The sequence below is a fragment of the Lepidochelys kempii genome, chromosome 10 (assembly GCF_965140265.1).
Source record: "Lepidochelys kempii isolate rLepKem1 chromosome 10, rLepKem1.hap2, whole genome shotgun sequence".
NCBI classification, from domain to species: Eukaryota; Metazoa; Chordata; order Testudines; family Cheloniidae; genus Lepidochelys; species Lepidochelys kempii.
Genome location: NC_133265.1, coordinates 64,922,275 through 64,948,605, shown reverse-complemented (window position 1 = coordinate 64,948,605; position 26,331 = coordinate 64,922,275). Strand labels below are relative to the sequence as shown.

At 43.0% G+C, this 26,331-nt stretch overlaps 1 protein-coding gene across 9 annotated transcripts in view; it reads left to right on the top strand.

Moving 5' to 3' along the window:
• Positions 1 to 26,331, top strand: part of FBN1 (fibrillin 1) — a 220,249-nt gene that overhangs the window by 123,021 nt on the left and 70,897 nt on the right. For 8 of the 9 annotated variants that reach the window (XM_073303899.1, XM_073303898.1, XM_073303901.1 and 5 more), the window contains 13 exons: positions 4,128 to 4,181; positions 5,412 to 5,537; positions 7,767 to 7,892; positions 8,986 to 9,105; positions 10,156 to 10,293; positions 12,428 to 12,478; positions 15,673 to 15,798; positions 16,764 to 16,991; positions 19,156 to 19,281; positions 19,377 to 19,505; positions 21,024 to 21,149; positions 21,303 to 21,428; positions 22,493 to 22,615. In XM_073303899.1, the coding sequence (XP_073160000.1) occupies positions 4,128 to 4,181; positions 5,412 to 5,537; positions 7,767 to 7,892; positions 8,986 to 9,105; positions 10,156 to 10,293; positions 12,428 to 12,478; positions 15,673 to 15,798; positions 16,764 to 16,991; positions 19,156 to 19,281; positions 19,377 to 19,505; positions 21,024 to 21,149; positions 21,303 to 21,428; positions 22,493 to 22,615 (1,599 nt within the window). The remainder of the gene's footprint in view (positions 1 to 4,127; positions 4,182 to 5,411; positions 5,538 to 7,766; positions 7,893 to 8,985; positions 9,106 to 10,155; positions 10,294 to 12,427; positions 12,479 to 15,672; positions 15,799 to 16,763; positions 16,992 to 19,155; positions 19,282 to 19,376; positions 19,506 to 21,023; positions 21,150 to 21,302; positions 21,429 to 22,492; positions 22,616 to 26,331) is intronic. The other variant, XM_073303905.1, reaches the window with a different exon arrangement.

The window sequence follows — 26,331 nt, the reverse complement described above, 5'->3', positions numbered from 1 at the left end:
TTGTGGGCACATTTTAGGTAACTGAGGGTGTCTGAATAGTTAATTTTACCTTCTGTTCTGGATAACTAAATGACCTAAGTTGTGTCCACAAATAACTGGGATTAGTCAAAATCATGTCTTCCAATTGTGGATGCAAAAAGGGGAGCCCAGTGAAGGATACTTGAGACTCTAACCCGAAACTCCCCAAGACAATACCCTTCACTTCTTTGGACCATAACTACACTCTGGCAAGCTTGCAATCCTAGTCATTTTCGCTGTGAAGGTACTGCTGCTAGAAAAGCACTTTTTACAGGAACAGTGTACTGACACGGTCCCGAGACAGAAGCCAGTAAATAAGACAATGGGGGTCCCTGTGCTCAGCCAGTTGCAGAATCAGGGCCATAGTTAATCTATTGGTTCTCTTCACTGTCTACAAATGGTTTCAGAGTAGCAGCCGTGTTAGTCTGTATCCGCAAAAAGAAAAGGCACCTTAGAGACTAACAAATTTATTTGAGCATAAGCTTTCGTGAGCTACAGCTCACTTCATCAGATGCATTAAGTGGAAAATACAGTGGGGAGATTAATATACACAGAGAACATGAAACAGTGGGTGTTACCATACGCACTGTAACGAGAGTGGTCAGGTAAGGTGAGCTATTACCAACAGGAGAGCGGGGGAGGTGGGGGGACTTTTGTAGTGATAATCAAGGTGGGTCATTTCCAGCAGTTGACAAGAACGTCTGAGGAACAGCGGGGCGGGGGCGGGGGAATAAACATGGGGAAATAGTTTTACTTTGTGTAATGACCCCCTTATTCAAGCCTAAGTTAATTGTATCCAGTTTGCAAATTAATTCCAATTCAGCAGTCTCTCGTTGGAGTCTGGTTTTGAAGTTTTTTTGTTGAAGAATTGCCACTTTTAGGTCTGTAATCGAGTGTTCAGGGAGGCTGAAGTGTTCTCCAACTGGTTTTTTAATGTTATAATTCTTGATGTCTGATTTGTGTCCATTTATTCTTTTACGTAGAGACTGTCCAGTTTGGCCAATGTACGTGGCAGAGGGGCATTGCTGGCACATGATGGCATATATCACATTGGTAGAGGTGCAGGTGAACGAGCCTCTGATAGTGTGGCTGATGTGATTAGGCCCTATGATGGTGTCCCCTGAATAGATATGTGGACACAGTTGGCAACAGGTTTTGTTGCAAGGATAGGTTCCTGGGTTAGTGGTTCTGTTGTGTGGTTGCTGGTGAGTATTTGCTTCAGGTTGGCGGGCTGTCTGTAAGCAAGGACTGGCCTGTCTCCCAAGATCTGTGAGAGTGATGGGTCGTCCTTCAGGATAGGTTGTATATCCTTGATGATGCTTTGGAGAGGTTTTAGTTGGGGGCTGGAGGTGACGGCTAGTGGCGTTCTGTTATTTTATTTGTTGGGCCTGTCCTGTAGTAGGTGACTTCTGGGTACTCTTCTGACTCTGTCAATCTGTTTCTTCACTTCAGAAGATGGGTATTGTAGTTGTAAGAACACTTGATAGAGATCTTGTAGGTGTTTGTCTCTGTCTGAGGGATTGGAGCAAATGTGGTTGTATTGCAGAGCTTGGCTGTAGATGATGGATTGTGTGGTGTGGTCTGGATGAAAGCTGGAGGCATGTAGGTAGGCATAGTGGTCAGTAGGTTTCCAATATAGGGTGGTGTTTATGTGACCATCGCTTATTAGCACTGTAGTGTCCAGGAAGTGGGTCTCTTGTGTGGACTGTAGGTGTAGAGGGCTGAGGTTGATGGTGAGATAGAAATTGTTGAAATCCTGGTGGAATTCCTCAAGGGCTTCTTTTCCATGGGTCCAGATGATGAAGATGTCATCAATGTAGCGCAAGTAGAGTAGGGGCGTTAGGGGATGAGAGCTGAGGAAGTGTTGTTCTAAGTCAGCCGTAAAAATGTTGGCATACTGTGGGGCCATGCGGGTACCCATAGCAGTGCCGCTGATTTGAAGGTATACATTGTCCCCAAATGTGAAATAGTTATGGGTGAGGACAAAATCACAAAGTTCAGCCACCAGGTTTGCCGTAACATTATTGGGGATACTGTTCCTGATGGCTTGTAGTCCATCTTTGTGTGGAATGTTGGTGTAGAGGGCTTCTACATCCGTAGTGGCCAGGATGGTGTTTTCAGGAAGATCACTGATGGATTGTACTTTCCTCAGGAAGTCAGTGGTGTCTTGAAGATAGCTGGGAGTGCTGGGAGTGTAGGGCCTGAGGAGAGAGTCTACATAGCCAGACAATTCTGCTGTCAGGGTGCCAATGCCTGAGATGATGGGGCGTCCAGCATTTCCAGGTTTATGGCTCTTGGGTAGCAGATAGAAGATAGTTATTGTATTCAAGCAAAATGTGCCGTAAAATGCGTAGCACAGAAGGATCTCAAGATAATCTGGTATCTACTTTGTAGGCGAAGATAGTTCAGGATTTTTTTGATCTTAGTTTTAATTGGCAATTTTACAAAAAGGGACAGGGAGATGTAACCAGTTGGAACAAATTAGCCTACTTTAGTTGACATGTGATCTTCAAAGAAACCTTGCTGTTCACCAGTTGACAATAAGCCACGTTAGTTAGAATAGCAACAAAACACCAGAATGTTATCAGAGTAGGAAAGAGTTTTTCCATCAGTGTCTGTTGATACCAGAAAGAAAAGGAGTACTTGTGGCACCTTAGAGACTAACCAATTTATTTGAGCATGAGCTTTCGTGAGCTACAGCTCACTTCATCGGATGCATACTGTGGAAAGTATCACGAAAAGCTTATGCTCAAATAAATTGGTTAGTCTCTAAGGTGCCACAAGTACTCCTTTTCTTTTTGCGAATACAAACTAACACGGCTGTTACTCTGAAACCTGTTGATACCAGGGCTCCCTTTTTACTGCACGGTACAGTTAAAACTTTTTGAAAAGGTAAGGCCCAATGCCATTGACTTCTGTTTTATATTTGAATAAATTTAACAGAACGTTTACACGTGTGGAAGTTGTTTCTTCTGGGATCTTTTGCCCTCCTCTTCTATTGTTAAAGATGCCAACTTGTGAAGGGTAAAATATAGGACATCTTCAGCTTTCGAGGCACATCTTCAGCTTTCGAGGCAGGAGGGAGGAGAGAATTTTTCACAAATAAGTTATTGTTTCAGGAGCCGAAGAACTTCCTCAAAGGAAGGAGTTTATCTCTTGCTGCTCAGAAATTCCTCCCACGCTAACCCTACAGCCCCGTTCAAAATGTATCCTACCCCTGTTCTAAAGGTAGCCATGTGCAGACTCCAAGGTGTATTAGATTATTTTCATCTTATGTGAAAGTGGTTATGTGACTCAAGGCAGTGAAAGCAATCTATTTTAAATGTATGTGTGTAAGATTACTTCAGACCCAATCTTGACATGGGAGTTTTGCCAGAACAAGGTGTTCAGCAGAGTCCCTTTGCAAGATGTTTAACCCAGGATATCTTTGTTTCAATTCCTTTGGGACCAGGGACCAAACACTTGATCCAAGTTATTGACAGTGTGAATGAGTTAGAACATCTGTTAAACATAGGGTCTTTGGTACACAAATTAAATTGCTCGTTTTGATGGCAGTGGAACACATTTTGCATGTGGCAGTACTGAAAAAAAAGAGAGAGACCGCTAGGTATATAGGGATGGCTGTTACCTAAATTAACAGCAGTGTAATTATCTGGGCAGTTAGCAAAATACATATGCGGTGGAAGGTGATGACCTGTATCTTGTAGTGGTATTTAGTCCGGTTGTGGCTGTGCAGTGCTGTCTGAGCATTGTGAGCGCATCAGAAGAATTTAGGCATGCACAGAAACTTGTGAGACTCCTTGTAAAAATGAGTTCCTGTGAGTGCCTGAAAACTTTCTTGCTTCTCCACCTTACAGATAATCACATATCATTGTGGCCTGGATTTGTCACAAAATACACACATGTGGCTAATTTGCATGTCCCCTTTGTGTATTTTTGCTAAAATATCCTAAAGTTGATGAGCTTTAGAGCCAGGTGATGGTAATGACATTTTTAAAGTGATGGCAAGGTGCTTTGTTGCAATGGGATAATAAATCTGTTTGTAGGCGACCTTGCAAACAATTAGCTAAAAAGAAACCAAATAAACATCTATTTTTAATATTTTTCAGCTGAGTACCAGGCTCTGTGCAGCAGTGGACCAGGCCTGGATTTAGAAGGAAGAGGTAAGAGCACAGAACAGTATCACTTGAAATTTAGACCAGGGTAAAAGAGTCAATGCGATGAGTTACTGTAAAAGGGGTTGCTTTAGGGAAGTAGTGAGAGGAAGGGTCTGTGAATGGTTTGTAGCATGTTCAAAGAAATAAGCCTAGGTTTAAACCCATGGAACGCCTCATTTCACTCCAATGGCTGCTCAAGCACATACACTCATCAGGCTTACATAGGAATGCTCTTTGGGAGCAGCAGATTTGTAAGCCATGTATTTTTACTGCAGCATTATACATTTCATTATCTAGAGAACCCCAGCCTGCAGCCACACACAACAACAAAACACAGTGTGCATTTAGCTTACTGGATACTTTAACTAACATAGCCCATCCTCTGGGATGGTGCTGGGAGGCCTGATAAATCACCCATTTGACCTTAAATGCAGGGCAGATGTTTGTAAATTGCCTCATAAATAACTGTGTTGTGATGGATTGCTCCTCATTTTCAGCACCATAGCTGTAGCAGGGAACACCAGCTGTGAAGAGAGGAAAAAAGGGAACCCTCAATGAGGAAAATACTCTGTGCTGTTGATTCTCTCTTTATCCAATGATCCCTCATCCTCCCAACTTACTCTCCAGTGAGCAACTGGCCCATGGCACATTCTGCAGTGGGATCAGGAGCAATGTATGCTCAGCTGTGCATAATGCAGTGACTTCATTTTAACAGTATTATGGTCCTGCACGATTGATCAGAGATTAGCAGGTTCTTGTGGTTCCCTTTAAAGCCTTGTAATCTTAGAGCCAGTTCCTGCAAAGCCTTACTCCTGCAAACAGTGCTCATGACTGAAGTCAGTGGGACTGTGCTGCATAGAAAGCAGGCAGTGTTCAGGAGTAAGGGCCACAGAGCACTACCCTGCAAGTGTAATGAAGTGGGCTATGCAGTGATTCCTTAGCACTCTGTTTTCACATGGGAGAACACTAGTTTAAGTGATTTCACGTAACCTCCAGCTCCTGTTTACCTCTGCAGGACTTCAAACACCAATGGGTTAGTGGTGGAGGTTAATCACCAGGAAGGTGGGGGTCTTCATTCTTGGGAGAGTGACTTTCTGTATGGGAGTTCTTAATTAGAAAGGCATCCTCGTGAAAACATGGAAACTCAATGGTCTTGATATTGAAAAAGATGACTTTTTCTAGTTTAGTGAATTTGATCGTCCAAAGAAAATCATGAACTTTGTTGTGTTTGTGCAGATATTAACGAATGTGCACTGAATCCTGATATCTGCCCAAATGGAATCTGTGAGAATCTGCGTGGAACATATAAATGCATATGTAATTCTGGGTATGAAGTGGATGCAAGCGGGAAAAACTGCATTGGTATGAAATTTCCCTTTTTCCCTATCAAACCTTGATGTTTGACTCCCTCCGCCCAAGTGTTCCATTGATCCTTCCCATCCGCTCCACTGATATTCTCTGAGGCTTCACCTGATCTGTCCACCTTCCTGTCCGTGCTCCTCAATGCTCTTCCTGTCCTCCAGCATGCTGTGTCCAACTTCCACAGTGTCCGCCCCTACTTATTGCATCTCTTCTGTCCTACCCAACTCTGACCTTTCCAGCCACTCTTCCAAGCCCACCCAGTTACTGCACCAGTATGTTTCCATGCTTCATCACAAATCTTTTCCCATTTCTCTGTAGTCTTTCTCCTGGCCCTCTCCATCTACTTTCCTGGCCTACTCTGAAGCTTCTGAGACTTTCTGCTTTACTTCCCAAATCTCCCTGCCCCTTGTAATGTTCTGCTGTTCTCAGCTGTTGCCTTCCCAGCTTCTCTCAACGCTTTTTGAGGTCTCTCTGACACGTCCAGTTCTGCCTAACTGCTCTCTGAGCAGGGGTGAAAGTAATTGAAAGGACTCGGTATGTCAGAGTCCTGAGCAGGGGGCAGGGCCTCAACCGGAAGAGGCAGGGCCCTTAAATCCCCAGGCCCTTTAAATTAAGATTTAAAGGGCCCAGGGCTCTGGGTGCGGTAGTAGCGGCTGGGAGCCCCGGGCCCTTTAAATCACTGCTGGAGCTACCAGCTTCAGAGGCGGCTGGGGGCTCAGGGGCAACTTAAAGGGCCCGGGGCTCCGGCCGCTGCTACCACAGTGGAGCCCCAGGCCCTTTAAATTGCATGGAGCCCCCGGCCACCGCCATTACCCCAGGACTCTGGCAGCGGGGCTCCAGCGGCGATTTAAAGGGCCCAGGGCTCCCCGCAGCGGCAGGAGCCCCGGGCCCTTTAAATCACCGCCCGAGCCCCGCTGCCAGAGCCTTCGGGGTAGTGGCGGCAGCAGGGGCATTGGCGGTGATTTAAAGGGCCCGGGGCTCCTGGCTGCCGCTACCACAGCGGAGCCCCGGGCCCTTTAAATCGCCGTCTGAGCCCTGGGGCTCCCGGCCGCCTCCACTACCTGGGGCTCTGGCAGCAGGGCTCCGGCGGCAATTTAAAGGGCCCAGGGCTCCAGCTGCTGTCAGGAGCCCCGGGCCCTTTAAATCACCTGCCTCGGGAAGGCAGTCTGGTACGGCTTACAGGCTCTTGCCGGTACACCAGACCGGACTGGACCGGCTTACTTTCACCTCTGTGTCTTGACCTTACTGATGTTCACCTATCCTTTATAGCCCCATGCCACCTTCTTGCAGCTTCTCTCAAATGACCAAACTCATGCAAAGATCCCCTAAGGACTCTTGAGCTTTGGCTTCCCAAAGATCATGTCTGCACTAGCATTTTTATTCAAATTTCCCACCCCTGCAGCTAGTGTAGACTAGTCTCTTTCACCAGAGCATCTAACCCAGCCCAGAACAGGTCTAGAAAACATGGGGATTTAAATGCCAGTGGCTACCAGCAGCCAATCTAAACTAGTGCTCTCACCATTTCTACAATCAGTGGAGCAACTCCAGCAGTATGAAGGGTGAGAAATTTTGAAGATAATTTCTAATGTAGACAAGACCAAAGGGTGATTTTCAGCATTATGACTGTGCCAAATAGATAAATCTTTTATAAAAAGAGGAAATGGCAAAACTTCTCTAGGTTGAATATTCATTAAAATAATAAAGCACTGGGAAAGGGAGGGAGGAAGGAAAGGGATCCAGAAAAATATAAACAAGTTTTTCAAATTTCCCCAATTTTAAAAAGAATAAAATAAAGTAAACAGGAAAGAATGAAATTTTCTCTAGATGATACCCAGGTAGTTTAAATTAATACATCTGTTATTGTTACTCTTACTTTCATGGCAGATCATCAGCAGATAAGAAATAAAGTACATTAATTGTAAAATAAAAGGATATATCATCTTAATTTTTTACTTTCTGGTATGACTGTAGTTACATTTGTACTGGGCATTTTTTTATTTTAAATAATTTCAAGGGCCATTCCTGTAAGCTATTAAACATCTCCAAGGAACTGCTCTTTCAGTGGCTTTGCAAAACAATGCAAGGCATCTCTCTCTCCCCTCTCCACCCCCCCCCCCCCGCCCCAGAAGATCAGTCCTAATGAAATGTGGCTGTTTGGAAACAGAATTATTTCATGGCCTCTTGTCAAGGCATGTTTTTTTCTCATAATGTTTCTAAATTTCATTGCAGACATTGATGAATGTGCACTGAACACGCTGCTGTGTGACAATGGACAATGCAGAAATACCCCTGGAAGCTTCACCTGTACCTGTCCCAAAGGATTTATATACAAGCCTGATCTAAAAACATGTGAAGGTAATCGATAACAACCCATTACATTCTAGCTATATTAATTACAGTTTAAAACATTTTACCATATTACTGGAGTTCTTTGCCAGCAGTTGATATGATTTCCATTTAAGGCAGAATAGAATTGTTATATATTCTACTAATGCACAGAAACTAGTCAGTGTAAATTCAATCCATGAAAGCTTAAAATCTAATAAAATCTCCAGTGCAAACTCGAGATGTATTAATAGCCTACTGAGAACAGCATGGAGATTATCAATATTATAACTTTGACTCTGAATATAAAAAAAGAAAAAAAATAAGCTAGTTGTATTCCTGAGAGGGTTTCAGGGGTAAGGTTTTAACTTCTGCTGTACAGACACATGTCAGATTTACATAACAAAGCTTCTTGCCCTATTTATTTATTTAGTATACGCAATGCAGGTAGTGATGCCGACAGTTAAGGTTTTTATTATTTACCATGTGGTAATGTTGCAAATGTGCCGGGTGTATTTGAAACACCAAGGAGGAGACCGTGTCTGGCCTGAAGAATGTGCAGTCTAGAAAGACCAAGGGAAATGATGGGTGGGGCACAAGAATGCAACATATGAGGGTTAGACAACATGATGGTAAAAACACCTGGGTCTGGTCTCAGTCAGCACTGCCCCCATCACTACCACCAGCGGAACTGCACAAATGCTTGTGACAATAGTGGAGAAAGTGCTAGTGTTGATGAGGCCCAAGTGTTTTAGAATAGGCTGTAAAAGTCCAACTGAGCCAGGTGAGTCCGAGTTTCAAATCCAATTTAAGCCACAGACTTAACGTGTGACCACATCACTTGACCAACTCAGTCCAGCTGCAAAACCGGGCAGTTGGACCTCACTGAAAAAACCAGATGCCGCCGCTGAGTAGAGCTTTCCTGTCAAAGTAACGAGTTAGCACATTTTTTGGTCATGTATCCCATCACTCTTCTAGGAAGAGCACCATAGCTGGAAACCAAAATATCAAGAGACTTTCCTATCAAGTAGGAAGATTCTTTCTGTTTTAGCTAGATTGAAGGAGGCCTTCTGAAGTCTTACTGGCAGCAAAAGGCACTAATGTGAGTGTGTTTCTCTTCTAGATATTAATGAGTGTGAGTCTAATCCCTGTGTTAATGGAATATGCAAAAATACACTTGGCTCTTTTGCTTGTGAATGTAGCCCTGAAAGTACTTTGGATACAACAAGAACCATCTGCATAGGTATTTATTCATCAAAGATTATATGTTCATTAGTTGAAAATGTCCGGTTACATTCTACACCAAGTCCAGAAAGCATTTAAAAATAACTTAGATAAGTTTAGGGGAAAATGTTACAGAAAAAATGTTAAGAAAGTATTTGTTTTCACCATTACCTTGGGTACATGACTCTAGCTATTGGGAACACAATGTGTTTTTATATCAGATTTGAGAGAGAGGCGATAGATTTTGTGCATAGTATACAGATGCACAGGGCCAGCTCCTCAAAACTATACATGCCCATTTGAGTGCTTCTACAAGGGAGGCTACCAAATGGTCACAGATTAGAATTTGAGGAAGGGCTAGTTTGTGACTTGAGGTGGAGCCTGAGCAAGAGATGCTGTGCAGGCTGTCCCACCCCAGGAATAACTCTGGAAGACATTGTGACTTGGAGATACTCCCCTGAGTCACATTTCCTCCACTGCTTGTTCCTGGGAGTCAGTAATTTACTGTTGATATATACCAGCAGTAAATTCCTAAACCCAACTCCTGTGCTGGCTCATCTTCTCTGGCCAGTAAGCCATGTGGTGGAGACCCACCCTTCATTAAGTCCTCGCTTATTCTTTGCCAATCCCTGCCCACCTGCTCCAAGAAGGCAGGACATTAGCCCAGCTTACTCTCATGCACCCCGTCCCAAGGATCCACTAGGAGCGTAAGTGGAGTTCGGTCTCCCTCTTACTGTTCTTCATGGACATATAATCTGAGTCACAGTAAATATAGTGCTCCAGATCCTGAATGGTGCCACTGGGGTCAACAGACATAAAGTCAGTGGGAGCTGTAGGTGTTCAGTACTGAGCCAGGTTTCAGGATGTGGCTCAGTAGAGGGAAGTGTACAATAAGAACCTTTCAAATATATTCCATTCTAATATTGTCAGTTATACATTTTGCATGCTGAAATTCAAGTATATTGGCAAATATATTAACCATTATATATGTGTGTGCATTGTGTATTTATGTGAATATATGTAATGCTAGGTACTCTGTATGGCAGCGTCTTGTGTTTTTTTCCAATAGAAACTATTAAAGGCACTTGTTGGCAGACTATTGTGAATGGAAGATGTGAAATAAATATTAATGGGGCAACTCTGAAGTCCCAGTGCTGTTCCTCGCTAGGTGCTGCGTGGGGTAGCCCATGTACACCCTGTGAACGAGGTAAGATCATTGGTTTATTCCAGGGGTGGGCAAACTTTTTGGCCTGAGGGCCACATCTGGGTATGGAAATTGTATGACGGGCTATGAATGCTCGCAAAATTGGGGGTTGGAGTGTGGGAGGGGATGAGGGCTCTGGCTGGGGGTGCGGGCTCTTGGGTGGGGATGAGGGGTTGGGGGTACAGGAGGGTGCTCCAGGCTGGGACCAAGGGGTTCAGAGGGCAGGAGGGGGATCAGGGCTGGGGCAGGGGGTTGGGGCACGGGAGGGGAGCAGGGGTACAGGCTCTGGGCGGCGCTTACCTCAAGCAGCTCCCAGAAGCATCAGCATGTCCCCCTCCCGCCCCCTATGTGGAGGCATCGCCAGGCAGCTCTGCATGCTGCCCCGTCTGCATGCGCCATCCCTGCAGCTCCCATTGGCTGGGAACCAACTGCGGGGGCGGCACTTGGGGCAAGGGCAGCGTGTGGAGCCCCCTGGCTGTCCCTGCCCATAGGAGCCAGAGGGTGGACATACTGCTGCTTCCAGGAGCCATGCGAAGCGAGGCAAGCCCCCAAACTTGTTTCCTGGCTGGAGCGCCAAAGCAGGGCAAGCCCCGGACCCTGCTCCCCAGCGGGAGCTCGAGTGCCAGGTAAAAACATCTGAAGGGCTAGATGTGGGCCCAGGGCTGTAGTTTGCAAACCTCTGGTTTACTCTGACAGTTCCTCTATATTCCTATTTAACAACTGTGATAAGAGTCATATTAATGGGTCTGCTTCCTCCTCTCCCCTTACATTTTAATTTATAAAAATGCATGAATACCCTAGTATTTCAGTCAGATGGGCTTGGTATAGCAGGTCTAAGCCTACAAAAAAGACAAGTGGTTGGGATTCCCAAAACTATTTGGCACCTAATTTACACTTTTAATGACTAAAACAGAGGCCAGTGACCATTTATGTACCCACGGCACATTAAAAAGGGATAGCAGACATGGTCTTAATCTCTAGATATGTAGGGCCAGCTCTGCACAAATGTTACATATTGTGGGTTTGGCCAACAGGGCAAGGAGGTCAGCTAGCATTGGCTGGGACCTACAAAGCTACTTCTGTGCCTTGCTTGCCCTATTAAGAGATGGTATAAAGGAGTAAGTGTACAATGACAGGCAGGTATAGCAATTAGGGACACCAATGCTCAATATTTCTGAAAATTTCAGCCAGGTCTATTTAGAGTCAGGCCAACAACACCTCCATAGCAGCCAGGTGTAGGTTGGTAAAATCTGCATTGCAAAATAATGCTGCTCACCCGTTTCCCACCCAGCATGGAAAAGAGCTAGTGTAATGCTGGACAGTCAGCGGTTGGTCATATATTGTCCTGAACTTGGAGCTTTAGGTTAATATATTGTGCAATTAGATTTGAAGGACTGGACCACACCTACATTCTGTGATACTTCATATTGCTGTACTATAGTTTGTCTTAATTAGTGATATAGGGATCCTGCCAGGCAACATTAGATGCATGGCTCCAGAGCTCTCACTAAACAGTTAGCAGACATATGGACCTTGCTCTAGTAATGGAGGTTTTAGCCCCTGTTGTAACAAACCCTGGATTACTTAATAACACAGTGAATCCTACATCTGAGGAAAGAATGGGTTGAGATCCTTGTCTATTTGCTTGATAATTAGATCTAAGTGTTCAGTGGAAATACTCTGATGCAGGGAAAAGTGGAAAACCCAGACATTTAAAGAGAATCTTGCTCCCTAAGGCTGAAACTTGCCTACTGTTGAAGTCTCTGCACTAAATTCATCTATCAAACTTCACTGGAAACTCTTATCCCAGTGGTAAATGTGGCCCTAAGAGCTCAAGGACTATAATGTATTGTGACTTCTGCAGGGTAACATTTTAATGTATTTAATTGCTGTGAATGAAGCTGGAGTCATTTAACTACACCTTTAGTTTAGTTTGGTTAGTAAGGAAAGGGTCCATTCCATTGTTAATGTAGTTATCCTATTCTGTGTCTTTATTATCTCAGAAATTACACTCCAGACTCCCTTATTTTTCATAGGAAGAAATGTTACTGTTTTGGGTCTTCTTTTTCGTTAATAAAGTAAATCATAGCGGCAAGCTCTGGACTCTGAAAGTTCATGTTTGTTTGTTTATTTACAGACCCAATCTGTTCAAAAGGATATTCAAGAATAAGGGGAACATTATGTGAAGGTATTTACGGTTACTTTCAAACATAAATCATGTTTTAAATGATGAAATGCTGGTGTTTAGGTTTAATGATATTTGCCATGGAAGAACAGAGCTAAATTCATCCCTGATGTTATTCTATTGTCCTCATTAGATTTACACCCAGGGGTAATATGGTCTGACTGTGTGATATATGACAATGATATAGACTGATGCTACTCACTCAGAGTGCACATCTTTGCAAATACAAGCTAGAGTGGTCTATGGAGATGCGTTCTGTCTTTTCTAATATTGTTACTGATTGGGGAGTAAAATACTGGGTCAAAATAAAATGCATCCTGTGTCCATAATAACAATTACAGAAGTGTAGCATTATGAAATAATAAAAGTATTTTGTCATTAAAACATTCCATAAGCATATACAAATAAAATAGAACTGTAAAAAGGGATTTAAAATCAAATTTAAATAATTTATTTCTCTTTTTTAATAATTTCTAGCTTTAGATTTCAGTCATTCTCTTGTTATATAAGAAATCCGTCTCAGGCCACGGTAAAACATTAATTCAAGAAAAGGTTGGTTTTTAAAACTTTTTTTTTCAGTGTGTGAGATCATCACATATTGTGCAGTGAAAATGTAAAGGCCCAACGCCCTTTTCCCTCCTTATTGTGGATTAATTTGAACCCCAGCCAAAGAGCTGTACTGTATATTTCCCTACTATGCACACGCTCAGAGAGTCTCAAACTGTAGCAGGTCATCATGACTGACACAATCTGACATGACACTGCAGTTAAAATATTTTAAAAACAAATTATTCCCATATGTGGCTTCTAGAAAGAAGCACTTTTTTGACAAATGAACAAACTAAACAGAACCAAAAAATCGAATAAGTAGAACACCACCACATGTATCCTGTGCTTTCCAAGTGGTGACTGAATACCTTGGCACTTCTATACCCCAGACCCACTGTATAGAACTTCTCTGACCTCAGCAATACTTTCTGGAGTGTGTAAGTGAAAGAAAAGGGGTGGGGGGGGAGTGGCCCCACCTATCTCTATTCACGAGGAAAGACTTAGAACATTTTCAACACTGCTGGGATGGAAAATTTATTAATCCAAGATGTGAACACCGTGCTTTCAGCATTTCTTTTACCAGCACTTTAGTTTACAACTGTTATATGCTTTAATCCTTCTCGTTCCAGTGGGCCAAAATAGCCCAAACTTTCTCTCACTAGTTACCCTGGTTCCTTCTGTGTTAAAGTAGCCTTTGGCATCCACCAACGTAAGGACTGTTCAAATCAGAGGATGCAGGAAAAATACTTGCCTAGGAAATTTATTTTGGGGGGGAGGGGCCAAATGGTAATAGTGGCTTCCCAAGGTGATACTCGCTTCTCCCCATGCACAGTTTGTGTAAAATGGGTTTTGTGCAGGGAAATAAGTTGAGGTGTGTGGGATGGGATTAACAACACGCCTCCAACCCACAGATAAACCCTGAAGCTGAAAGTGTCCACAGGTGATCTGCCACCTTGTGCAGTTAAGTCTGTTCCATTTGTTTCACATAATCATGGATCCAATGGTCTTACTTCCCAGCCATCGTGGAGCTGTCACTCACCCCTGTGGAGTGTGCAAGAAATGCAGAGGTCTCCTAGTGGCAGCTCTGGCCACACTGCCCTCTCCCACCAGCTCAAGAATCTCGCGTAGGCTGTTTCCCTACTTTGAATTTCACCCTATAAGCCTAATAAATCCAGTATTGCCAACCCCAAAAATTCACACCCCAAAATCATGTGATTCACCCAAAAATCAGGAGATTTTTTTAAAAGAGAGATGATGTGTTATGAGTCTGTCTTTTGATTGTTGAATTCACTCTGTCCTCCCCCAACGTGTGTGACGGGTTAGCGTTGGCATTATTCCCAAATGTATTAAGGTGATTTTGGCCCCTGGTTCAGGAGCTCTCACCTCCATGTCTGCCTGACCCCTTGATCACAGGATGGGAAGAGATAATAGAACCCCCTGAATTGCTGGACTCTTTCTGCTTCCTCCTTCCCTCCCTCCAGTGAGAATGGGGTTGGCTGCCTGAGGGGATGGGCAGAAAGTTCTGCCTGAAGCAGCTCCATAAGGGGTTCTTTCCCAGGAGGAGGGTAGTAGAGAAGGCAGCCACTCAGCAGAGTTTTACCTCAGAAACTGATATTCATAAGTGGTCTGGAGCCTTGTCATAGGCAGCCTGGCTCCAGCGTAGGCCAGACTCACCTCACTCTCGAAGATATTGCGAGAATCAGCAACGCTACAAATCTGAGCGACTCATTTCCTGGCTTCACTCTCTGAATGTGCAATGCAACTGCAGGTTGAGGGAGCCTTTCCATTCTAACCTCCTATGCTCGCTCCCTCCTAACTTGCTTAAATTTCTGATGCTTCGTCTCGGCCTATCATTTAATTTCCAAGACAATTTTCAACAAAAGCGGTCAAGCCGTTTTTGTGTGAAATACAGTATGTTCCACAGAAGGAGGAGGTGGAAGGGCATTGCAAACCAGTTATTTATATTCAGGCCATCCTAGTTCAGCAGGCTGAATTATGCTTTACACCTTGTCATACAAAACAGTACAACATTTTCCTCTTAAAAAATACAATTCAGATGCTTGTACACAATCAAGTTAAATTCCATGCTCACCAGGGATATGTTCAGGAACTTAAATTAATCAGTAATGTTACAAGTGGTTGAAAAAGCAATTGTGCCAGATTTTTAAAAGTACGTAGGTGCCTAAAGATGCGGATAGGTGTCTAGTGGGAGTTCCAAAAGCGCCTAAACATTAGCATAATTTTGTTTCCATGGGAGTTAGGCACCTAGACGCTTCTGAAAATTCCACTAGATGACTGACTGCATCTTTAGGCATCCAAATACTTTTAAAAATCTGTCCCATAATGAACATACAGCAGGACAGCTTTTTTCAGTGACCTAATTTTGTTTTATTTATAAACCTGATTTCAATAGACATATCAAAGGTGCAATGACAACAAGTTTTTAATATGTTTTAATCAGTGGCAGGGGGCTGTAATTAATTAGTTTGGTCTGATTTGCGTAGGAAAGCCCAAGAGTTTGGAATTTTGCCAGACTTTGCAGATTGATTCCTAGTCAGTCTAAAATGGGAGTGTTAAAATGTTATATATTTCTAATTGGGTATGTTTGTTACATTGATTTTTATTTTTATAATTTTGTCTGGAAATAGATGTAAATGAATGTGAAGTGTTTCCTGGGGTGTGTCCAAATGGTCAGTGCGTCAATACCTTGGGTTCCTTTGTTTGCCAGTGTCCTAGTGGAATGATTTTAGATGTCTCTGGACGGACATGCCTTGGTAGGTATTAAGCTATTTTACAGGGTTTTTTTGATGTTTGGCGGGGAGGGAACCCAAATCTCTGTATGTCAAACAAAGATTTGCATTCCATACTTTCTTGTAAATAGGGAAATAGATTTTATTCGTAATCATTTTAAAATGGGATCAGTAATGGTGTACAGAGCCATTCAACTTCAGGTTGCCAGTTAGAGCTTGGACTAGGTAGCATAGTTAGTGACCAAAACTCATCTGATGGGGGGTCAGAAACTTATGTGAAATGAGATGGGAGCCTTGGTCCATTTCCCAGAGGGCAGGTGTCAATGTTATAACACCCCTAGCAAATTTGGCCATGTTTGGCAACCTTTATTGATTGGCCTCAACAAGAAGTCAATGATAAAATGGACATGGAGACTAGTCCCACTCATCCCCAGAGGTGGGCTCTCCAAGCCAGGGCTGATGTACACATGAGTTTGAGAGAGACTGTAATGCTTCTCCCCATTCTACATTTCTTTGTGGGGAAAGTCCAGAAAAAGTCTTCCGTTTCAGGTGCTATCTATAGACTTCATCTGCAGTGCATTCACCTCTTTTTAACAGCAAATCTTCAAGTGTTGTTGGACAAAGACATAGGTTATGGCGGAACTGGAATGCTGGAGGCCCTTTCTTCCCTGATCCAAAACTGACCTCAAATGCTGAGCCCCATTTCCTGGAAAGTTTTAGGCCTGTTAATTCCAGAGCTTAGTGCCAGTAATTCCAGTGAAAAGAACTGTGTGGTATTTCTGGCATCCTCCTGATCTGAGGAAATGGAGCAAGCCCTACTGAGAAGGGATTCTGGGAGAAGATTCTTGTGTTTATGCTTTCCCTCCAGCCCCGCAGTGAGGCAGACTTTTTGTCAAATACGCATAAATTCAAACACTCATGCTCATTAAACACACACATGTACCGCGCACACACAGTTTTTATCATCTCACTATTTAATTACCCAACAGACATTCGCTTGGAGACTTGCTTCTTGAAGCATGAAGATGAAGAATGTACGTTACCGATAGCAGGCCGGCACCGAATGGATAGTTGCTGCTGTTCTGTTGGTGCAGCATGGGGCCCTGAATGCGAGGAATGTCCTGTGAAGGCGACTCCTGAATTTGAAGCTCTTTGTCCAAGAGGACCTGGATTTGCTAGTAGGGGAGAGATTATAAATGGAAAGCCATTCTTTAAAGGTATGTAAGCGGGTTTCAATTCATATATAAAGCCATTGGGGGCCACATCTTGATGGCATTCCTTAGTTTTTACTCTTTTCTTACTCAGGTTAAATTCCTATGGACTTGAAGTCTGCAGGAGTTAGGGCTTGGTTAAGGATGATTACTGAATAAGGACATATGGCCAGTTTTTCAAAGGTATTTAGGCACCCTAAGATGCAAAGAAGTGCCTAGTGGGATTTTTAAAAGTGACTAAGCAGCTCCCATAGGTTTCATTGGGAGCTGGGCCCTTAACCTACTGTAGGCACATTTGAAAGTTCCACCGGGTGCCTGTCTGCATCTTTAGGCACCTAAATACCTTTGAAAATCTGGCTCCGGCCCCTTGTAAATTGAAACAAAATGAGTAGCCAACTTTGGAATTGTTATAGAACCACTGCTTACTGCACCTGATACATATGTTTAAATTGCCTTGGAAATCAAGGGAGAAAGAGACTCTCAACACTTTGAAAATCCTTGCACAGCTTTTGGAGGAGGAGGGAGAAACATACCATATTCTGTAAAGATAGCTTCAGCCGTGCAAAAGTGAATCTACGCTAGAGTCTGAGTCATGGAGTTTGTTGGCCAAATTGTTATATTCTAATGGTAGAAACAGCAAATGAAGACTTCATTCATTTAGGTCATTTTGTGACTCTGGGGTAAATTTCCAGCATTAATGGAACCTCATTCTGAAAGCTTCTTCCTTGGTTACCAGTTAGATTAAGCAACATGGTATCAAAAGTGAAAGGGGATGTGGATGAGTTTGGGAAAAGGCATTTAAAGAAACTAGTTAACCGAAAACCCAAATGCTTTAATATTTGAAAGGAAGGGGAAACACAAATGAGAATGACACATGGTGGTGATTGTTTCAGGATCAGTTTTATAAACAGTTTCCAGGCTTTTAATTATCCATAAAGAAGTGTAACATGTGCTTTTGTTTAGGGTAATTATATTTTCTCTGACTCGTGGAAGTCTCATTTTCTTCAGAAATCAGGGGATGGAGTGATGATTTTGGCAGTTCTCTTTGGCCACTCTGGGCATGATCCAGTGCCCTCTGAAGCTAATAAAAGTCTTTCCATTGACTTCAGTGAGCCCTGGATCGACTCTGTTAGATAAAGGAGGGGAAAAAATAGCCTTTCGTGACAAAAGAAATTGGGGGTCAGTGTCATGTGTGTTAGTGCTTTACATTACTACGTAGGTGAATCTCAGTATGAATTCTTGATGCGGTCTCCAGGCTATGAAAGAGGTGGGAGTATGATAGATGTGATTCACTGAAAGTAGTGAGTCCTTTGTACTGCTCACATGATGGCCCCTTATTGCATGTTTTAGGGGGTATGTGCGCCTAGTTCTTGCTGTCATATGCATGGAAAATGGTTTATAGGAACTTAGTAATGTGGTCTGTTAAGATGATGTGAAGTCAAGACTTTAGATCACCTGTTGTCTTAGCGCCAAATCCTGCCTCCCAGCAGCCCCTTATTTTATGGTGAGGATCATAAAAGGAAAGGAGCTGGGAGGTATATGGGTCTTGAATAGCTTTGCATTGAATGAAGGCCTCTATTACAACCTACTTACATAACAAATGCTGCTAATCTTACTGTTACTTCAGTTCTGGTTCACAGAGTTCCACTCTCCCTAGTAACTCAGTGTGTGCAGTCACTTCACTCCACCTCCTACTGACAGCATCATCCGTGAAGGTCTTTGTGTTCATCTGTAAAATCATAAAAAGGGAGTGAACTACTTTAAATAAATACACAGAAGATCCTCACTCAAATCATTCTCTACATTTGTTACTGTGTGTTGCAAATACATTCTTTGTCACATAAATTCTTTTTGTTCCCATATGTCCAAATGAAATTTGAACAGGATGTACCTCATTCTCCCCAGCTGTGAAATAGGAATAATAATACATTCCTATTTTTGTAAAGCGCTTTTGAGATCTATGGATGAAAAGGGCTATATAATTGCTTACATGTTGTCATTATTATTTGAATGTAGTGGTTTGCATGCACAAAATTTTAGTTGCAGCTTTGGAGAAGCTGGTCATTATTGCTGGATTTAGAATTTTACTAACCTGAATCTCTTTCAATGAAGTTTTACTAAATTGGATGGTTACTAAAAATAACCAAACCTTTCTTTGTCTCGTTTTTAGATATCAATGAATGCAAAATGATCCCAAGTCTTTGTACCCATGGAAAATGCAGAAACACCATTGGCAGTTTCAAGTGTAAATGTGACAGCGGATTTGCACTTGATTCTGAAGAAAGAAATTGTACAGGTAAAAATCTTACCTGGTAGCTTTGAGAACATTGTCTTGAAAACACAGATGTTGAATTATATTTTAACATGAATTTAAAATTATTTGTATTTCAGATATTGATGAATGCCGCATATCTCCTGATCTCTGTGGTCAAGGCATCTGTGTCAATACCCCAGGGGACTTCGAATGTAAATGCTTTGAAGGCTATGAAAGTGGATTTATGATGATGAAAAACTGCATGGGTATGTTTTATGTCATATTTCAAAGATGGGGTACAGAGTCTCTATGTTGGGATTGGTTTTGCAAAGCCTTTTGTTAGTCAGGTTTTGTTTTGGAAACTGAAACAGGACTGGTTTCCTGATCTGGTTTCCAGATCTAGCTTCCATATTACTGGGAAGGCAAATAGAAGGTTCTGGTTTTGTTCCATTTCCACAGTGGGTAAATCAGGCTGGTTTTGGATTTGCAGAATCTTATTAGTCAAATCCATCAGTTGGGTCTTGGTTCATTTTATCTGAACCACTAACATTCAGGAGCTGGGTTTGGGAGAGAGTTAGGATAAAAGATCCTGGGCTTGTCCTGTCTCCACACAAAGGATTGTTATTCCAACATACTCTACACTCACTGGGTTTTGTGCTTGAAAGTTTCAGTTGTAAATATTGTTACTTAACTCATTTCAGGGCTGACCCTAAAGTGGGTGCTTAGGATTCACCCCAACAATGAATTTGCTGTCTCTAGGCCTCTCTAGGGTGCCAAAGCACAAATGCACAAAGGCATTCTCAGTTCATCCCCAAGATCCCCATCTCCCAGTTGGCAGCGCAGCCCTGCATAGCATGATTAGTAGCAGGTTTTGTTTTTTTTTACTATGTATCATCACTGTTAGTCAGACTCTGCCCTGAGTAACCCTAGTGTAACTTCATGGAAATTGAGAGCAGAATGTGACTCTTTGGGGGAGGGGGAGATGGGCAGGGAGGGATGGCTGTGGGCAACAAGGGGCTCAGTTTAAGCACTGAAAAAGCTCCAATATACATTTTAAATGATGACTGATGCAGGGTCTCAAAACATATAGTGACAGTACACTGTCAGTGATGTGAAGTGACGTTTTTGAAAGTATGTTTCTTTTTTAGGAATATGCATACTAGTAAAACCTGCCCACCCGCTCCTAGGAGACAGGCCATTTTCTGATCAATAATTGTAGTAAATGGCATTCCAGTAGGAATTAATGGGTTGGCAGCCTGGGGCTCTTAACCAGAATGAATCTTGTCTTGCCCAGCTTCATCACTGATTGAAACCCTTCCAGCTCTGCAGCAGGAGCTCCTTTTGGAGCCCCTTCCTGCTGTCTCAGTCTGAAGCTGACTACTGGATTGTCAGCCAGCAAAAAGAAGCTGGTGGACCTGGAGCACATGTCTGGGTGGGGAGGGAGCTCAGAGCAGAGAGGCAAACAGAGAAGTGAGGAAACTGTCCACAGGATAGGGAGGAACAGTTGTATTTATTCTCCAAGGATATGGGGGGTAAGTACCTGAGAAGAGGGCGTGTCTGTTGATGTGTGGAGGAGAAGGATCAGCAGCTGGAAGAGGTAAGAATACTATTCACAGGAGAGGGAGCAATACATAGGGAGGAGCTGCATATATGCACTCTCAGAATTCCAAGGGTCAAACAAACACTTATTTCCCGATGTTGCTGTTTAGCACCAGCACTTTATTCTCTGTTGCATTCAGGAGCTTTTAGCACCTGCAGTGATGTGTGTCCCTTTCCTTTTACAGACATTGATGAGTGTCAGCGAAATCCTCTTTTGTGCCGAGGTGGCATTTGCATAAACACAGAAGGAAGCTTTCAGTGCAACTGTCCTCCAGGTCATCAACTGGCTCCAAATATCTCCGCATGTATAGGTATGATGGTGCCAGCAAAATGTGTACCGTATATAGGTCATTTCTATATTTGCATGTCATGGCTCTGTTTATGCATTCATTTATGGCATTTACTCAAATATTATTGTTGCAGTGCAGAGACGTAAAATGTGTTCCCTTTTTCTTTTGAAATAGACATCAATGAGTGTGACCTAAGCCACAACCTGTGCAGAAATGGGCATTGTGTCAACCTGATCGGAAGGTATCAGTGTGCCTGCAACCCTGGATATCAATCCACTCCTGACAAATTATTTTGTATTGGTAAGAACTTGATCCTCAGAGCAGCTGTAATTATTAATGAACATAAAATACCAATTAATGCTTGCCACTTCACTAACAAGAGTTGATGTAAAGAATTGTGTCTATCTAATAAAATATATCTACATCTGATTCAATAATCTCGGGCACAGTGTCAAAGCAGTGTGTAGTAGCATGAACATGCACATCCCTTCCTTTGAGATCGAGGAAGTTATATCACTGTTTCAAATCTGACCCTTGTGCCCGCATTTTCTTTGCTATTTGCCCAGCCAACACTCAGTATTTACACAGCATATTTATTTATTGGATTATTTTGTTTGGTAAATTAACCAGTAGATATAAAAAAAAAATTTTTTTTTTAAAGTGCCGTAAAATGTTGTAACTAAGATCACTTACTTACATTGTGATATCCCTCAGATCTGTATTTTATTTCAGATTGGCATTTCTGAGGTTGCAATGCTTTGGTAGAGTAGAATAGTGTGTGCGGCTCAGTGACACTTATCCTTAAACTAATCTGTAAATATCTCTGTTGTATAAATTTCTACTGTCAGTTTCCTTAAAAGCCATAAGTTCAGAAAGGGCTTCTAAGCTCGTACCAGACACTGTGTACAAAAAATACGAATGCACTTTTCGTATTTTGAAAAATTCTGATGTACGTGCCAAAACAGTGGCTCTGATCCTGACTGAATAAGGTGTACACAGTCAGGGACTTTGGCCCAATCCTGTAAGCGCTTACACAAGCATTTCTGTTGACTTCAGGTGATTCAGGAACTACAGTGATAGGGACTATCTAGGCACCCAGAGAGAGACAGAAGTGCGGGATCATTTGCATATGCATTCAATTAATTGGACAGCTCATTCCTTGATGTGCCTATATATTTGTCCACATGTGCATCCAAGTTCCTGCACCTGCAAATGCAGGTGTGTAAAAAGAGAGCAGAAATTGTGTGCGCAAATGTAGATGCTGGATTGAACCCTCTTTTTAAATTGGCCCAGAATGTATCCATGAAATATGCTTAAAAAAATTAATTTGTATGTGTGTTTAACTTTCATTTCTTTCCTTCTAGATATTGATGAATGCAACATAATGAATGGAGGTTGTGACACCTTCTGTACAAACTCAGAGGGCAGCTACGAATGTAGCTGTAAATCAGGCTTTGCACTAATGCCAGACCACAGATCTTGCACTGGTAAAGTAGCTTTGTGAGCATTTGTACTGAAAGCTCTTTACTTCGTATTGAAAAGTGAGATGTAGTTTTAGGAGTACAGATTGAAATCCATTTATACTGTTATCTTCATTAATTCTTACAGTTCTCCATGCACACTGCCTAAAACTCTGAATTGAACATGTTATGATTAATATATTTCATTTGGACAAATATTACATAAAGTAAAAATTAAATAATGTAGCTAGATGTTATGTATGGCAGAATTTGGTTCTCTCCTTGGGTGAAAGAGTACAATACTGAAGTCACAGCCTCACAACTTCCAGCTCAGTAGCTCTCAGGGGAATATCTTTTTTTCAACAAAAAAGATACATATTTCTAGCTGTCCATTCTACAGCTGGCTGTAGAATGATTATTTCAGAGCCTGCTACTATTACAGGAAAGATCCATTACAGCGTCCATTGTGAGTCTGGGGGCAAAAACTATTTTATCTTCTGCAGGGCCACACAGAGGTTTTTGGGGACCCAGGGCAAAATCTGAAACTGAGGGCTCCCCGACCTAGGGTGCAAAACCACTGAGATGAGACCCCCGGGGAGAGGGGTGTTGGAGAGCAAGCCTGCCCCACATTCACCGCACAGTAGCAGCCCGTCCCACGGACCTAAGTCTGGCTTCTTGCTCTGGGTGTTACAGCCTAGCACATGCGGTTGTAGCACTGCTTGGGTTTGGCCCAGTCACTCCTCTGTCATGAAGGCAGGATGGCCAGACCAAACCTGAGTGGTGGTGTGACCCTGTGCACCAGGTCACAATGCCACTCAGTTTGGGGACCCTTTCAAATGGTAGCACTGGGGCAGACTGTCACTTCCCCTCCATCTGGGTGGCCCTGATTTTGTGTAATAGGTGAATTTTCTCCTCCAGTGCAAAGTATTACCTTATGTATTGGACTTTTTAGAATCTGATCCAAAGCCCATCAAGTCAATGAAAAGTCTCCCACTGGTTTCAACAGGCTCCACCATAACTTAGAGCTGCCTTGAAGACTATGAAGCTGCACTGGCTGGGAATCACCAGAGAGCATTTGCCTCTGGCTCTGCCCCACTCCCGCCCCAGTCCACCCAGGAATGTCCCCTACACACCAGTAGAAAAATGAGACACTGTGCCCTAGTAAGAAGGCCCTAATGCTTGTTAAACCTATTGTCAATGCAAACAGAAGCAAAAAGAAAACCCCAGACTTGGATTTGAAAACCCATAGAGCTATAAATCTAACAACTCATCATGTTCCAGTGTCAAAAGAAAATGATTGATTGACATTGGGACGTGGGGGGGAGGAAGAGGAAGGCTCTGGGTGGGGGGTGGGGGTTCAGGGTGCAGGAGGGGACTCCAGGCTGGGGAAGGAGGTTGGGGTGTGGGGGGAGGGCTCCAGCTGGGGGCGTGGGCTCAGGGTGGGGCCAGAAATGAGGGGTTCAGGGTGTGAGAGAGGGCTCCAAGCTGGGGCAAGGGGTTGGGGTGGGGGGGGGAAGGGCTCTGGCTGGGAGTACAGGTTCTGGGGTGGGGTTGGGGATGAGTGGTTTGGGGTGTGGGAGGGGGCTTAGGGCTGGGGCAAGGGGTTGGGGTACGGGAGGGGATGCGGGCTGCAGGCAGTGCTTACCTCAGGCGGCTCCCAGAAGTGGCCAGTATGCCCCGCAGGCACTGCCCCCCAGCTTCCATTGGCCGCAGCTCCCATTGGCCGAGCTTCCCAGGCCACCCCTGTGCCTAGGAGCAGGAGAGACATGCCGCCGCTTTCAGGAGCCGAGCGGAGCCAGGGCAGACAGGGAGCCTTCCTTAGCTCCACTGCACTGCTGACCGGCCCAGCAGTGCTGATCGTAGCCACCAGGGTCCCTTTTTGATTGGGCATTCCGGTTGAAAACTGGAAGCCTGGCAATCCTAAGTGCTGTGCAAGCTAGGACTTTGTTCGGAAGCCAGCTATTCACAACTACCCACCATCATACTATGTTGTTACAAAGTCTTGGCTGCAAAAACCAACATTTCCACCTTTTGAAACTTAAAATTTCAAAGGCTCTAGTCTTGCAGTTTCTCAATATTTGGTTAGTGAAGTAAAAGAAATAATAGATACGTGAATATGGAGTTACAAGTTAGTGCCTGATACTGCAAGCCCTTACTTACGTGAATAGTCGAGCCGAGTGAATGAGGGAACGAATAAAGATTTGTGGAATCATGCACACAATCACTCCAGGGTTTCTTTTAGTTCTTTCTCTTTCGGTCTCCCTGCCACTCTGTAGTATATTAAGGCATGAACAGGCAGTACGTTTCCGGATTATTACTGCATTGGGAAGCACCAGGCAGAAGAATGACTTCAACCACAAGCGAAGTGCAGTAATCCTTTGGAAATGTATTGCTTGTCGTTTCTTATTAGTAAAGTGCAATAGAAATGATAACAAACCATAATTCTGTGAAGTGCTGAGCATCCTCCACTCCCACTGAAGTCGATGGGTGTTGTGGATGTGCAGTACCTTTTTTAGGCCTTGATCTACCAAAGCACTTAAGCACATGCTTAACTTTAAGCACACAGATAGTCCCATTGATTTCCATGAGAGCACTTACAAGTTTAACATTAAGCATATTTTAAGTGTCTTGCTGGGTTAGGGCCTTACACCCTAAAATAGTTTAAAATACCTAACAAAAACAAAACCTAGGTCACTGCATCTAGTGGGATTTATTAATACAGAAATGGCATAACTGATAGCCAGTCAAAAGTCCGCATTTTTATCTGTGCTCTTAAAGCTACGAAATAGCATCTCAAGTATGTGGATGTAGTAGATACAGCTCCTTTGAAGCACTTGACACTCTCTCTTTGAACTGGTATTCAACTTGATTTTAGAAATCGTTTCCATCAACAACATGAATGGGATCCATAGAAGGAGCAATGCTGTCAATATTTGTCACCTTTTTAAAAGATTAACTTTAAGTGCCAGATTTTCAGCACTAGCCTCTTATTACAGGTTAATTTGGCATCCATAATTTACTGCAACTGTGAGCCCAAATATTAGTAATTAGATGCCTCACCAAGTGTTTTCTCCTACAAATCAGGTAACCAGACAGCTAACTAGCAGTATTTATTTGTGTCTGTAATGCATTGTGGGGAGAAAACAGCAGCCATAATCAGAGGATTTGGGTGCTACCCCAAATTTTAATGAGCCTCTTTCACAGTGTTTGCAAAATATACACATAGTGTCTTCTGCACATGCAAAATATGTAATTGCCCATGCAAATATTGAATTGCCAAAAACGTACATGCATGTCTACTGAAATTTGGCCCCAAGAATCTTCTTTAATGAAATGATAGGTGCACTTGGTGACAGTCAGTAGCCATTGTGATAAATGTGTAGCTTTACTCTGACAGTGTGTGACTGTATAAACAACTTCATATACATTTAGTGCCATTGTGGACTGAGTATAAGGAACTATGATTTTCAGTTTTCCCTATACATTGTTCACAAATGTATTTTATCTGTAACATGACACATGGCTAGAAGCCTTTGCAGAATATATTTCTCCATAATTGAACTGCTGTGAGTTCCATTCACTGTAATAGTAGGTCAGGTTGGTGAGGTTATGCATTAATAATCAATTCAATTAGGAGAAACAATAAATTCTTTGTCAGCCAGTTTTGCACCCTAACTGTGAATGTAAAACCTTGGCAATTTAGCATATAAAGTTCTTCATGTTTATAAAATGAGTTCTTTATG